The sequence below is a fragment of the Setaria italica genome, chromosome V (genome assembly GCF_000263155.2).
Source record: "Setaria italica strain Yugu1 chromosome V, Setaria_italica_v2.0, whole genome shotgun sequence".
Taxonomy (NCBI): Eukaryota; Viridiplantae; Streptophyta; class Magnoliopsida; order Poales; family Poaceae; genus Setaria; species Setaria italica.
In genome coordinates this window covers 3,505,207-3,520,310 of record NC_028454.1, presented here as the reverse complement: position 1 = coordinate 3,520,310, position 15,104 = coordinate 3,505,207, and the positions used below count along the sequence as shown (strand labels likewise).

The 15,104-nt window shown below is 46.5% G+C and overlaps 2 protein-coding genes across 2 annotated transcripts; both read right to left on the bottom strand.

Annotated features, from left to right (window-relative positions):
* On the bottom strand, nucleotides 1-6,085 carry LOC101768553 (coatomer subunit beta-2). The gene is made up of 4 exons (XM_004967610.4): nucleotides 3,880-6,085; nucleotides 2,359-2,868; nucleotides 1,465-1,550; nucleotides 1-673 (listed from the first exon to the last, which is right to left on the bottom strand). Exons 1-4 carry the CDS (start codon nucleotides 5,929-5,931, stop codon nucleotides 469-471), a joined length of 2,853 nt encoding a protein of 950 aa, XP_004967667.1. The 5' UTR covers nucleotides 5,932-6,085; the 3' UTR covers nucleotides 1-468.
* A 3,051-nt stretch (nucleotides 6,086-9,136) lies between these two features.
* Nucleotides 9,137-10,965, bottom strand: LOC101767733. Its single transcript, XM_004967608.4, has 2 exons — nucleotides 10,496-10,965; nucleotides 9,137-9,818 (listed from the first exon to the last, which is right to left on the bottom strand). Exons 1-2 carry the CDS (start codon nucleotides 10,704-10,706, stop codon nucleotides 9,337-9,339), a joined length of 693 nt encoding a protein of 230 aa, XP_004967665.1. The 5' UTR covers nucleotides 10,707-10,965; the 3' UTR covers nucleotides 9,137-9,336.
* Between the last annotated feature and the right edge of the window lie 4,139 nt (nucleotides 10,966-15,104).

Here is a 15,104-nt window from a genome sequence, read left to right as displayed (position 1 = left end):
TGGAGGCAAATCCATATATAAAAGAACATGAGCTCAAACTCATCTCTATAAAAATAAGGTAACAGTACCACCAGAGAGCTTCGTTTCAAGACCTCACAAAAAAAAAAACATCGCAAAGTATAATATCAAAACAAGAGGGATTCATAATAATACAAGATCACGATCTACCTGTCGAGAAATCAACAGAAACTTCACAGCTATTTCTACAATGTCATTTTATCAGGAAAGGAAGTTGGAACAGCATCGTTACTACAGCAACATGGATCTTCAAGGGTCTAGTCTTAGACCGAGAACTTCTTGGCCAGCGATCTAACACCATATGAATTCCTCGTAACTGTCCTCTTATCTCTTTCTTTGATCCTTTTGTACAAAACATCTTTACCCAGTTCAATGCCACAGCGCCGGTGTCTCCGGGGCAGGTGGATTTCCTAAAAAATAAGGATGATACAACCGTGACACGCTGGCCAGTTAACTGCCTCCCTTCTGCTTGAGGGTGATCTTGTCCCCTAAGCTGAGCGCAATTCCTTGGGTCTTGCTCCTTATTCTGATGTAACCACTGAGCTTGCCATCTAGTTGCTTCTCAATGCTGATGTTCACCAAAGCATCCTCGCCAAACACACTCTTTGCATAAAGATTAGCAGCGAGGAAACCACATTCTCCGTCAAGTGCAGACCTGTCAAGTTATCAATTACAAAGGTGGGTAACTCCAGCAGTAATGGGCTAGCGAATTCAGTGAATGAAGAAAAAAAATGCTGTAGTGATTCACCAATTCACCATGTCAAGTGCAGTCGCTCAATGTTAAAAATACATGACTTCTACATTGTTCACTTAACCAAATTAATTCATATCTAATGTAATTGTAATACCAATCTTTCTAATTTGGATAACAGAAGCCTATCCCTTGCTGGCAAGGATAGTTGAACAGTTGAGTACAAAAACAGTGAAAAAAGATGACAAACTTGTCTCCTACTTTAGCTAAGATATACTTCTCCAAGGTCGAAAGATTTTTATGGCACTAACTCTATAGGCCCTGTTTGGATACGCTTCTCCTAGCCACGCTTGGATTATAATCTAAGCGAAGATTTTCTCACTTCTCACTTCTCACTTTTCGTAGTTCAAATCTCTGAAGCGGCTTACCACATAAGCGAGGATCGGTGGAAATAAGCAAAGGGTTTGGCGGGATTCTCGCTTATTTCCACCGATAAGCCGCTTATAAGCGGAAACAAACAGGGCCATAGATTAGCCAGCTTTTTGGCACAGTGATTGAAGAAACAAAGCTACAAAAAGTTTCTTAAGCAGTATCCGTCATGCATGAAGTAAACTAGTAACACCATCATATTCTATTGTTATGTGTTTATAAGTTATAAGTCATATGCATGTGCACATATAATTACAGACATATTGAAGCAGAAATGATTCTTGTCTGCAGGTAAACATGAGAGATCAGTTTTCTCAAATACTTACGGTGGTGTCAGACACTTCATGTTTGTTGACTTAATAATGTGATTCAAGAACTCCTTCTCATCCTGAATAACAGTGTTCACTGCCACCTGATAGACAAGAAACAATAGACTTAGAAAATAAGTGGAACCGATCAGAAAGAATGTGTTCCTGGACACAACAGAAAGGAGCATGTCATACAAATTTTAATGGATCTCAGATAAACGATGGCGGGCCCATTACAACAAAAAAACAACAAAATAAATCAAATTAAAAACAGATGCAAAAAAAAAAAGATGAAGCACCCACAATAGGTGCCTGCTCAACACCTGTCTAAGACAGATACAGTTTCCTATGAACATTTTGATAAAAATAGAAGATAAGATTCAAACAAAAACATTTTCTTTGCACCCACTGTATAAAAGAAACTCATGATGTTTCTATTGCCATCAAAAATGGGTAGAGAATTCCGAAGCTGAAAGAATGTACTATGATATTGCCACAATGAACTCTGCAAGGTACTCTAGGTAGCAATAGACTAGTATTGCAATATTACACTGCATAGATCTATTGCCACATGGGGATAATACAATAATTTAGACAAGTACTCCAATGTCTGTTGCAATATACATAGAACAAGTTGAATCTAATGACTTCTGCATAGATCTATTGCCAGATGGGATTAAAACACTAGTTTAGAAAATTTGGAATTCGGTTTCAAGCATGGTTTTTAAAGCGTTATAGCGAGGCAAGGCGAGCCACCACCGCCTTATCGCCTAGGCGACACCTAGGCGGGCTAAGGTGACACCTTAGGCGAGATGAGCCACCACCGCCTTGTCACCTAGGCGACGCCTTAAAAACACTGCATTCATGAATAGCAAATCTTTTGCAAATGCAATGTACAGAGAAGCATGTTACCTTATTTTCCCATTCAAATTCTGCCCACATGTTCCGGAAAGTAACATCAGCACATGTAGCAGGTGAGATGTAATCCATGATGTCAATGTGAATATCATTTAGGACAACCACTGATCGTTCCATCACATTAGAAGTCTCATAAACTATGTTGCCAAATATGACTCCAGTTTCTGTTGATGAAACCTTGATATTGGCACGGATCTGTTTGCTAGACTCAGGAGCCAAGGTGTAGTTCTGAGGGCGGTCAACAAGTTTAAGGTCTCCCATTGTAGCCAATTCCAAGCACAAGTTCTGAAGTGTCTCCTTTGTGCGGTTAATGACAGTAACATCAAGTACGATGTCATAATGGTGAACCGTTACGAATGCTTCAGCATAAACAGGATCACTGAACCCAGTCAATTGAAGAATGCGGTTGAGCTTGTTTGCATCATCTGCATCCTTAGTAAACCCACCAGTTGCAGCCTTCAAATCATCGTGGACCTCATCTTCCAACTCAAGCTGGCTCATGCCCTAGGAAAACAAAACATCATGCTTTAATAACTGAAGGAGCAAATGTAAAGGCAACATCAACAGTTGCAAGGTTACCATCCAATACACAAAACCAAACTTAATGCATGCACTGGCCTATTGAATACTAGGAGCAGACCTTGGTCACACATCAAACATTTGTAATCAGCTCATATGACTACCTTAAAATGCATTTTATCTATCATGCACATCTGTGTGACATGCTTGCAAAATTGTTCAAATAATTATTTGGCTTTACCTCTAAAAAAAGCAGGAAGTGATTCTCTTTACTAGCTTATTAGCTCTTGAAAGATCAAGATGGGCTCCAAGTGTGGAGCAAAAGCTCAAATAAAATGCACTATTTTATATAACTGTGCAATACATTGTCAGGCTCTAACAAGACAATAAATTAAATGCAATTACAGCAGAAAGTTCATACATACATCAGATATAACCACGCACAATATTACAGTACAAAATCACAAGAGCATGAGAGAGGCTTGCACAAGATTGTTTACAAATCAGATTATTGCATGAGATTATTGCTTGTCATGCATGAGAAAGCAGCTTCAAGGCAGGGAGAAAGGTCAGACAGGTTATTGTTTAAGTTGAGGTATTCTAAGGACCAGGAAATGTTAACCTAACAACTTGTGCAAGACAACAGAGGATCACAAACTGCAAAAGTTGGATGTTGAATCAAAAAATAAATTGCTTGTGAAGCGAACAAAAAAGAATTCATCAGCTTTGGATGCAACATAGGTAGCAATTTATATATTTGACAATAAGCATCTGGCTGGGCATGAGAGATATGTGCCTTTGCCTTCATCTCCTCTGTCTCCCTGAACTGCTTCTCAGCGAGCATTTCGGCAAAGATTATTTAGGAAAAGGTTTAGAAAAAGCATTTACTTTTTAATGCATTATTGAAAAGATTATTTAAACAAATGCTGTTTGAAAAACAAAACAGTAGTTATTTTTACAAGTGAAAATGCAACAGGAGGCAAGCTGTGTCCTTACCCTCCTGCTCTTCAGGTGGTAGAAATCAATAAGATCATCTGGCTGGGCATGAGAGATCTGTGCCTTTGCCTTCATCTCCTCTGTCTCCCTGAACTGCTTCTCAGCGAGCATTTTGGCAAAGCTCTGTCTGCATGACTGCAACCAAATCTTCCTGACATCATCACCAGTATTGCAAAGCAACCTCACACATAGCACAATCCTATCATATGAATCATTATCAATCGGGTGGGGAAGGTAAGAGGACTGGCCCAGCTGCAGAATGGATGTCATGATCAACAAAGCTCCAGTGCAAGCCTTGTTTGCTTCAACCTTCGATGGCTGCACCTCCTCAAGCCTCAGTACAAGCTTGGTCAGGGTACATGCAACAACAGCAGCCAGGAAGAAATCGCCTGACAGAATGAGTGATCTGAGGTTCAGGGTTGAAGATAATGACCCAGGAGCAACTGATGGAGTTGAAATGGTCTCAGTGGCAGCACTCTGTGTGGCATAAGTGCCATCTGCAAGAACAACAGGCCGCCTGGAAGATACAGTGACAGAGTTCACAACCGCCTGAGCTGGCTTGGCAGAATCAGTGGTGTCCCCCTCATCAGAGACAGTGTAAAATGGCAGATCCCCAAGGCATTGCTTAATGGTGGCAATGGCGCTTTCAACCTCTGATAGAGAGAGGGAGTACTCTCCAAGGATCCAGAGAGCGCATGAGCAGACACGTGATGCCCGGATCTGATAGAATGTATCAATCAGCCTCTGGATCATGGAAACACGGAGCTTCGGATTTGTCTCAATGATCTCACGCACAAACAACACAACATCAACTGCTGCAGCAACATTGGTGTCACCAAGGAAATCCATAAGGAGGTGCACAACGGATCCAGCCACTTCTGGGTACTCAACAGCACAGGCATGAATGGTCTGAACCAGCATCTGGCGGTACTCGCCACCCTTCTCGAGGTCTCCTGCCTGTGTCTTGACCACCTCCTTCTTGAGGGAAAGCACAACCTCCTCGACATTACGCGGGGTGAGCAGATCAAGCACCAAATCAAGCACCTTCCTCTTGACATCGAGATTGGGGCTGGCGAGCGCACGAAGCACATCCATCACCACCCCAACCATGACATCCCTGTGCGAGGTACGAAGCTCATAGAGGCGATCCAGTAGAATGAGCTTCACATTGTTGTCACTCTGCGACGAGAGCAGCTGACAGTATGTGTTGGCGGCAGCTCGCACGGCCGTGGGTGCTGACGAGAGCGACACCAGCGCGCCAGCACATTCATAAACAACCGCTGTGCTTGGCGCGGAGAGCAGCGAGGTAATGATGGTGATATACCTGCCCTTGTTGGCGCGGTTCTGGGATCGGCAGACCTTGCGGATGAGATCCAGGACGGCCATCTGCAGCAGATCGGGCCACTCGGTAACGCGGTCGGCGTTGGAGAGCAGGTAGGCGACGGCACGCTCCTGCGCGCACGCACAGAGCATGAGGAATGCGTTCCTCCGGGCGGACGCGTCCTGCTCAGACGCGAGCAACCGCTCGACGAGCTCCGGCGCGTCGGGGATGAGCTGGTCCCCGTGCGGGAGCCGGTAGATCGCGGAGACCGCGGAGACGGCGTGCCTCCGGATGAAGTGGTGCCTGTGCTCGAGGTTGGAGAGCACGGACGGCACGAGCGGCTCGAGCACCTCGGGCTCGGAGAGCCTGCAGAGGAACCGCAGCGTGACGCCGCGGATGTACTCGTTGGGGCTCTGGAGGTTGTTGCGGAGGTTCTGGCAGATGAGGATCATCTCCGGCAGGGCGCGGCCGGCGGGGTCGCGGCGGTCGATGATCTCGAGGTAGAGGAGGAGGAGCTTCTGGACGGTGTGGTCCTCGGAGGGGAGCACGTAGCGGACGATGGTGATGAAGAGCTGCGGGAGCGTCTCGCCGTTGAGCAGGAGGGAGATGGCGCGGCGCATGGCGTCGGCCTTGGCGGGGCCGTCGCCGCCCTCCAGATCCGCCTTGATCTCGTTGGCCATCGCGGCCGAGCCCTTGTCGAAGTGGACCAGGAGAGAGCATGGCTTCTCCATGGCGGCGGCCGCGGCCGAGGCGGCCGGCGGATCCGCTGTGGGAAGGTGGTGGCTGGATCTGGCCCGGGGGGGAGGAGGCGGCGGCGGATCGGGATCTGGGATGGGTGGGAGCGGGAGCGGAGGCGGAGGGAGAGGGGGAGAGTGAACGATGATGTGGGTCTTCTCTTTCCGTCGGTTTTAAGGTTTGGTGCGCTTTGCTGTTCGTGTTTGGCGAAGCGGGTGGTGTTGGGCCGAGCAATGGGCTCGCGGCTTTTAGGTCTGGACTGCTGGCCCAAGTATATAATAATGTTCGGCAGTGAGGGCCCGACTGTAATGTTCGCATTTTCTCCCGCGACTACAAAACCATCTATTTTGACTCCTCAAACTCCCGAAACCGGATACAGGGCCACCCATACCCCAATTCACACCGGTTTTGTCCGAGCTGGCTCCACATCAACTCCACGCCACTTATCCGACGTGGCACAGGCCCACCATAATCCTCTTCTTCCCTCCAGCAGCTCAAAATTGAGCGCATTCGTCGTGCCGATCTCTGCCATGGTCGATGTGGTGCCCCCTCCACGGCGAGCTTGGCTTGTGGCACGTGGATCGGGACATCAAGTAGAGCAACAACTGCAGTGAGGCCGGCATCAAATTGTTTCCTCCTTCTTCCCCAAAATCGATGGGATAGAGGGTGGCCGGCAATTGGCATCCTCCCCACCTCTTTGCCTCTTCCCTGGTCGCGGGGGCACGGAGGCCATGCCAGCGGCTAGCGCAGGGCCATCCTCACCTCTTCAGGGCTAGCTGGGCTCGCAGACATCGGCACTACGGCGATCATCACGGTCGTAGCACTCCACGCGGAGGTAGAGTTAGGGGGTGATAAATGGCCCTCTAATTTAGCCTAGCATCGGGCTACATAAGGGTCGAGCATAATAATATATGATTTTGAGCTTAAAAATTAGGTAGAACTGAGTTGGATTGTGAAAAAACACGAGAGTCATGATCCATTACCACTGTTAGGTAGAGTCGAACGGATGCAAGGTCCGGCTGCTCGTGCGAAGCTTGCACACGGTGAGCATGTAGGCTTCTAGTGCCCACCTGCTACACAATCTCCAGTGCCAACTTCGCAGCATACAGGTCCCCCGTCCACATCCACGTCAGAGCACAAATTGGAGCAATGTGCGGTAGAAATTTGTTCGCGAAAGATTTTGCAGCCTAGCTACGCTTGTGCATAAGCAAATTTTGTTTTGTATGGATTCTAGCTCTGAATTTGGTGTCAATTTCTTGACTTTGGGCATCTAGTCTCTGAAATTTCTTCAGCAAAATTATCCATGAAAAAACTGCCGGGAGAAAACTCCGGGGCCGTTCATGGGTTGCTGAATCCTGATCCCCAGCATCTACCATGACGCCATCCACCGGAAGCTAGCAAAAGTCACCAGACGGCACGCCGGTGACATGAACGAGAGATCGAGAGGCTAATCGATGCTTGTGCCTGTGGCCACCCTAGTGGCTGGTGCGAGCCTAGGAAGATGACCACGACGAGGTAGAGAAGGCAGAGTCTGATGCCCCTCATCCACGCCGCACCGGTCCAGCGCACTGCCGATGCCCCCACGACGGTGCACAGCAACAGCAGGTCCGGGAGCGAAGAGGTGTCTGGCCCGCGCCGCACTTGCCGCGCTCGCCATCTTGTTTCTGCACTTGCCGTGGCTGCCACCTCGATGGCAAGCAATCTGTGAGTGTAGCCAAGAGATGGGAGGGAGCCTGACATGTGGGGCCTTCGAACAGGTTGCCACGTAGGATGAGTGGCCTGGTGCCAGGTTGGACAAAATCCGGGTGGATCTTAGTCAGGGAGGTCATGCGTCCGGCATTGGGAGTACGAGGAGTCGGAATGAACGGTTTTTGAATCGCGGAGAAAACACGGACTTGGCCTATCCATGGAGGTAAATATGATTCTTTCCTCTTAAAAAAACCAACCCATTTTCGATGATGACACATCCAAAAGAAATTTCGGAGTTAAGTTGGTCCAGCCCACTAAAAGCTTGTCGCACCCAATTGAAAAAAATGGAAACGCCGGCCCGCTGTTGGCTTTCTAGCCCAACTCCGGCCTGCAGCGCCAGAGGAAAGTGGGCTCATTTGTAGCTTATTTAGCCCGCTCGTGCTGTGCTATGGTGTTTCCTCTGCTTGTACAACTGAAGCTGTGATGAATTGTGATCACACTCGTGACGCAACTGTATTTGTGAGTTTAAAAGAAATTAATACAAATTCAAACATACTTGAATACTAAGTAAACCAAAAGGTGATCAATACTAGTAGTATTTGATCAATTTGTTCAGCTTCAGATAACTTGTGTAGTGCCAATATACAATGACACAGCAGGCTAAGTGTTAATCTATTTCATTATCAAAACACTATAATCTTTTTCGCTATGCTACCCTTTCGTGGTCCGTTTTGTAATAAAGGCTGAATATACAGTATAACATTGTTATGTAGACCCAGTATATTGAGCTATTCTTTTATCTAAAAAACAAGTACTAATTTTTTAAACTCACCTAGAGGATATCACTTATTTGACCGAGGAATTATTTAAAATCCTTGTAAAAACAATTGTTTGATGTAACTAAAAATAACGCGATTGAATATTTATAGTAACGTTTTCAAAAGATTTAACATAATAACTATATATAGTTGCGTGAAAGTGAAACACACACAATTCCTTCATCCATATCCTGTTCACCTTGAATCCAGATATAGGTTTGCCAATCTAAGTTAACATGCTATAGAATATTTGACCAAATAATATGAATAGTTTGTGTAGCCAAGGGCGGATCCAGGCTCAAAATTCATTGCTGCCATCCCCATTGAATGATGCATAGTCTTCATTCATGAACCCTAATTTGCAACGGAACTTGCAGTATTTCATTGCTGTCCGGTGAAAGCATGGAACAGAGCTGGCTCCGCCCCCTGCGTGTAGCTGTGAACCGTAAGCATTTTCTCAACACCATTTCTAGATATCAGCGTCTTTGTCAAATCAACGATTTTGTCTCGCAATTTTACGTCTCTAATGACGTGATTGAGGGCCTGATTCAGTAACTATAGTAATAAATCTACTTTTGTGAATTTTTTATGTTTAACATCTTATGATTGCAATCTTACTTATTAAAGGCCTTTGACCCTGAGCTAGCTGAAGGCTGAAGCAGCAGGCCAGCAGAACTCCATGAGAAGACAAGGCTCGATCCAAAGAATGGAATTGCTATTATTATTGTTGTCATCACCCCATACAAATCGAAGAAATGGCACACTATACAATCAAAAGCATTTCACTAACTAATAAACCTGTGAACACCCTGCTACTACTTGACTAGCCATATTACAGATAAATTACAACAACAAATCTCATAGTCCAGGCATGTGCGAGATGCACTCGCCTGCTTACACCGCAAAGAGCGCGGTGACCAGCGGCATCACGGCCAGACAGATCCTGGCCAGAGTCCGGCTTGAGCCCGAGGTGGTATCGTCGCCGCTCAGGTCGCCGTCGGACGCGCTGGGCGTGGTGACGTTCTTGGGGTGGCTGAAGTCGAGCACGGCGGCGCCGTCGGCGGGCTTCGCCGAGGGCGCGGGCGCGTCGGCGGCGGGCGGCCTGAGGTCCGGCGGCAGGCCCTGGCCGTGCGCCACGTCGATGGCGAAGCCCTGGCCGTTCTCGCACTGCTCGCCGTCGTAGTTGCCCGAGAAGAAGTAGGTGCGGCCCTCCCTGAGGAGCGGCACGGCGACGGTGACGGCGTCCTTGCTGAACTCCGGCGCGGCGGCGGACCACTCGACGGTGTCGTCGGGGCCCGAGTCGTTGTAGTCGCAGCTCTTGAACAGCGTCGCGTTCCGCGTCTGCACCACCGAGTGGTTCTTGTCCGTGTTGAAGACTGCACGCAGCACGCAGAGAAGAAACATTGATTAAAGGGAGAAGGAAAATTCGACAGGGTTAGTCGCGTCATCAATCAGATTTTTTTTTCGCATGATTGTTCGTTGATTTGTCATGAGACGAGATTGATTATGCAGTTGGATAAGCAGATGTGTAACTGATAATTGCAGTGATGTGGTAACTGATAATTACAGAGTACGCAGTAGTCTTCAGGTTCCAACAAGATCATATCATGGCGGTATACCATAATGCGCTTTGGCCATGTTCTTGTAACGTGAAACGACAGCAAATAAAGTACACTATAGCAACTGCAATCACATGCATGGAGGCTGAAATGGCGATTAGCAGTTTACCACCTTGATTAGACAACTAATCCGATCCACACCAGTTTTTTTTTTTGGTTCTGTTTGTGATGGTGATTGATAAGCTGAAAATGATCAGGAAATGGAGGCCATGTGCATCAGGAAATGGAGGAAGGCGACTGCTCTCGATGCATCGACCACCACGACAAGCACCGAAAATGAACAAATCCCCAGGCCTTGGCAAAGCAGAACTGAACTAGGCCTAGCTAAAAGGATCATGCATGGGTCGCCTCGCTGCCCAAATCAGTAGGCAGTTAGCTACGATTAACTACTTAAAGATCACCAGCAACAGAGCAGGTGCAGGGTTTTTACTCACTGAGGAAATCGCCGAGGCTGAAGTTCTTGATGCCGTCGGCCCACGCCTGGTAGTCGACCCCGGGGAGGGTGAGGCCGTCGTACCAGCCCTTGTCGTCGCCGACGGTGTAGTTCTTGTACGCGTCGGCGCCGCGCGGGGCGGCGGCCAGCGCGGCCACCACGGCGAGACACGGCAGGACCAGGCCGCGGTGGCGGCCGCCGGAGAGCATCATTTCGGTAGCTACTTAGCTAGTGTGGTAGGTTGCCCTCTCGGGGAAGAGACGAACAGATTCTGCTCCTCCGATGAGTGATGATGGATGTCCTCTGCGAGTTGGGGGCTGACGGGCTTAAAAGAGTGATGGAGCTTTAGAGAAAGCGGCTGGGTATCATATCCTTTGTTGTACAAGACGCCATGGAGTTCTCCCGTATTGCAGGATTGCCACTGTAATGTTTATGTTCACCGGAGATGGATAAATGAGAGACGAAGAACACTTCGTCGCGCCGCCGGAGTTGAGGGGCAGAATATTTTACCTCGCTGTGCAGGCACGGTGATGTGTGTCGGCAGGCGAGCAGGGGGTTTCACCTGCGCGAGATGATGGGCAGGCGAGGCGACGTGGTTCCGTTTCGGTTGCCGCGTCCCGTCATTGGATCTGCTGCGCCTGCGCGGCGACCCTTATCGCTCCCTCCCTTCCAGTACAGCTGCATGTAGGAACAACAGGTACGATGCATTCAGCACATCCTCACAGGAATCTGCTGGTATTTGTGGTACAATCCGTCTCAATGCTGTGATGAAATCTAAAATGCGCGCGGAATTCGAATGTATTCTGCATCCCCAAATTAAAGGCAATATTCATATATGCATCACGAATCAAGATGGGTCATGTCATTTGTGTATATATAAGTTGCTGTCAGAAGCAGGAGGACTAGTTTCAAGCTGCGGTAATAACAAGTTCAGGCTTTTTTCATAGGAACACGAGTTCAGGTTTTTGGATATCATGAAGCCATGCGCGGCACATCTGTGACCTGTCCGTTGGTGTACTTCGTCAGTACCTGCTGAATGCTACGGCAGTTGTAAACTCCACTTTGCCTGACTACTTTAATAAACAAACTAGCTAGGAGCTTGTTCGGTTGTTCTTATTTTACGTGCACCAAATCATTGGAGGTTGTTGCAAGTGCTTGTTCGGTCGTCTCTGCTGATTCCACTGCACAGCTGCCCCAATGCTTGTACAGAAGAAGAAGAAAAGGAGAAGGGACGACAAAGACGGCTTACCTTGAATCGAACCTGAATTTTGACCTGTGATTTTCTGCGTTTGTTTAGCACCAGCTGCTTCTCTTCATGCTACACTCAATGACAGGCAGGTCGATGCTGATAGGCAGACCGATGCTCGTTGATGTGATAAAAGAATGTTAGTTATTCAATAAAGGAACACAAGCAGGGGAGAGGACTCTCCCAATCGGCAAGAGCCCCTCCGTCCCTGCTCCCCAGGCCCGCATGACCTTATCCTTCGCACGCGGTAAAAGAAAAAAAAATGCACACATCACTCTCTCCCCCACGTGTCCCTCCGCTCTCCTCTCCGCCACCACCCTCCACCTCGTCGGCGAGGTCCGCCCTCCTCTCCCCCTCCCCTTCCCCTCCCCCTCCCCTTTTCACTTTCTTCCCCGCACATCCCTCCCCGTGAACTCATGATCTTCTTCTAACACACAGTTTCACTTTGATTCTTTTTACATGTGCCATTGTTCGAGTTGATTAATAGCACTCCGTGTAGTTACAAGGTTTTATTGGATCAATGAGCTCCAGGGATGGAGACATGGAGTAGTTGGACGTCCCCATGCTGGTGCCCGTCCCTGTTATCAGCAGTGTTCCAGCAGTGCAGTGAGCTCCAGCTCTTGCTGCGCACAGAGGATCCAGATCAGGAGATATTCTTGGCGTCCCGGTCGCCATGAGAGCCCATGCGAATGCCTGGTTGTGCAGTCTTTCCAGGTGGGTGCTCAGTTTACATCATTGATGACAACTTCTGCACGGGACTACAGGCTGTTCCACCAGCATCAGGCAAGCTCAAACTGAACATCCATGCTGCACGTCGGTGTGGTTTTCAATCCCTGCTGTTAAACTTGTGAGATGTTGACCAACTATTAGTAGCCCGTTTGGATGAGGGATTAGGATCCGAGAATTCTCATGATTAAGTGTGAAATTTGAACTAATCCCTCGAATTCATCGACGCTCCATTTTCCGAACATGACCTTAGATTTTTCACCAAATAAACAAAGTTATTCTTAGATCCATCACATTTCCTTGATCTAGAATTTAGGGACTGTTTTGTGGGGCTCCGGGTCCTCTAAATTTGGATTTGGCTTCAACGGTGAAGCAACTATTTTGTTAAGACGAAGCTATTATTTCTTTGGTAAAATAGGTATTAGTGGTAATGTGGCAATTTTAAGAACAGTTTAATGCTTGGAGAGGGAGGAGAAACCCGTAAAAGGTTTTTTCCCCTCCTCCTCTATAGTGTAGTAAGCTGTTTTGGTGCTTCATGTGGATTTATTGGGTGAAGCTGTTTTATTTAACCCGTTTTGTATGACTTCACCAATCTAAGGATAATTAGAGTTTAAGAATGGAGGTGGCCCTCTCTAAATTTCAAGTGAAGCTCCACCACTGGATGGTGCCGGCCAGAGCCTAACCTAAGTTAGCCTCCAGATAACTGTACGGTCCTCAACTTTCTGTAGATGGTTGTCCCTCGAGTCCTTCGGCTCCTTCTGCTTCAAATCTGATCTCCAATCCCCGTGCTCGATGAAATATCGGGGTATTTATAGTCTGAAGGACCCGTGGTTTAAATTGAAAGGCAAACGGGCGAAGAAAAGGGTTGGGCTGATCGGCCTTAAATTGAAAGGCAAACGAGCGAAGGAAAGGGTTGGGCCGATCGGCCTAGGGGTACAGACTGATCAGCCTGACCCTTCCTTCTACCCCCTCGCGTTCAGCTTCGTTGCCAAGTCTTCTTTGGTGTTTAGGAAATTTATTTTTACTTGCATGCGTGCTTGGCACGTCGATAGCCTCGGGATAAGTATGGATCTTGATATCTTTCCAAAGTCCTGCTTGCTTCCATTTTTTATCCCGAAGTGAACTTGCCATATCTTGTGAAACTTAGTCCCTAAGTCTTCTTGGAGGAGTGCTCGCTAAGAATGAGCATGAATGGGGGATAGAGGACCCTAGGCCGATCGGCTAAGGCTCTTTCTGAGCCTGTTGATCTTCGTCTTTATCTGGTTCGTTGCTTGTCTTAAGTCTCATCCAATTATACCTTCGTCTTGAATGTATCTGATACCAGATACCATTCATGAACTAGAGGTTAAAAAAGCTACATTGAACTAAAAAAAAATAGTTCTCCCGTTGCATTATTCATCCCTTTTTGCAGTACAGGATTAAAAAATCAGAATGCATGGACTTAATGCTTACTACCAATAAATTTACGATGTAGCTCAACTTAGTATGTATCTGATTCACTTTGTCAATATCACACGACTTTGCGCAACCAAACAAGTGGAACACTATCTAGTCTATAAGGAACAAAATAGAGTTGCCACTAGCAAACGTGCTATTGCATACAGCAGTTCAGCATGTTCGATGCTAATAGAAAAAAAAATAGACAGTGAAGGTAACAGGATCTAGAATAATCTCCATGTAATCCTCTATTATGAAATTTCAAATCCTCAAAATTAGAACCCACAAACAATTGAATAAATTTGATTCTTACAGCAAAAAGAAATCAAATTCACCTCTGATTATTACCTAAGCTACTTTGATGTATACTATCATTGCCAACTATATACTGAAAAGGAGAGCAATCGACATATTGTAAATCCATGTTCTCGTTTCTACAGCACCTTGCAGTACTGTTGCGTCATTATAAGATTTACATGGTCAGAGTGGAACAAAAATACATACATGTGCCTAATGATGAATCAAATGCTACGAAGAATATTCAATTTTCTATTGATAGGCCTATATTGCGTATGTAGTATGAAAAGGTCATGTACTTAGAATATGATTAAATGGTGCTATCATAAATATACCCACAAAACTGTCTTCAGAGATCAACATCTAGTAGTACACATGAAAATAAAAATATTTAAATACTATGAGCACCCAAGAAGAAAACAAAAAACATAACACGCATAATAACTCACATTTGTTGAGACTGAAAACCATCTGACATACAATCGTAGAGACCTGAACAAATCTCCAGCAGACCCGTAACAGCGTGTCTATGGTATTGCGAGTTCGATGAAGACAATAATACTATATACATGCTAATAGAAATGAAAATTTGACAGCATGTGTCAGCTTGAATATTCAACATGTATTTGCCCATGGTATTAAATCAACAAATCAAGTCTTGTATCTTAGCTATTACCAGACAGTATATATGGCAATATATTAGTTATACATATTAACAGGGACAATCAGTAAAGTACTTCAACATCCAAATGGATCAAAATGTTGAAAGGATCTTGCGATGCCTAGAGGGGGGTGCTTTAAAATTTTCATGAAAAACTTCGCAGCGGTATTAGATATGTTGGAACTTCCGACACTGTGTCGGAACTTTCAATGGATCGGAACTTCTGGTATAGGGGCGGAACTT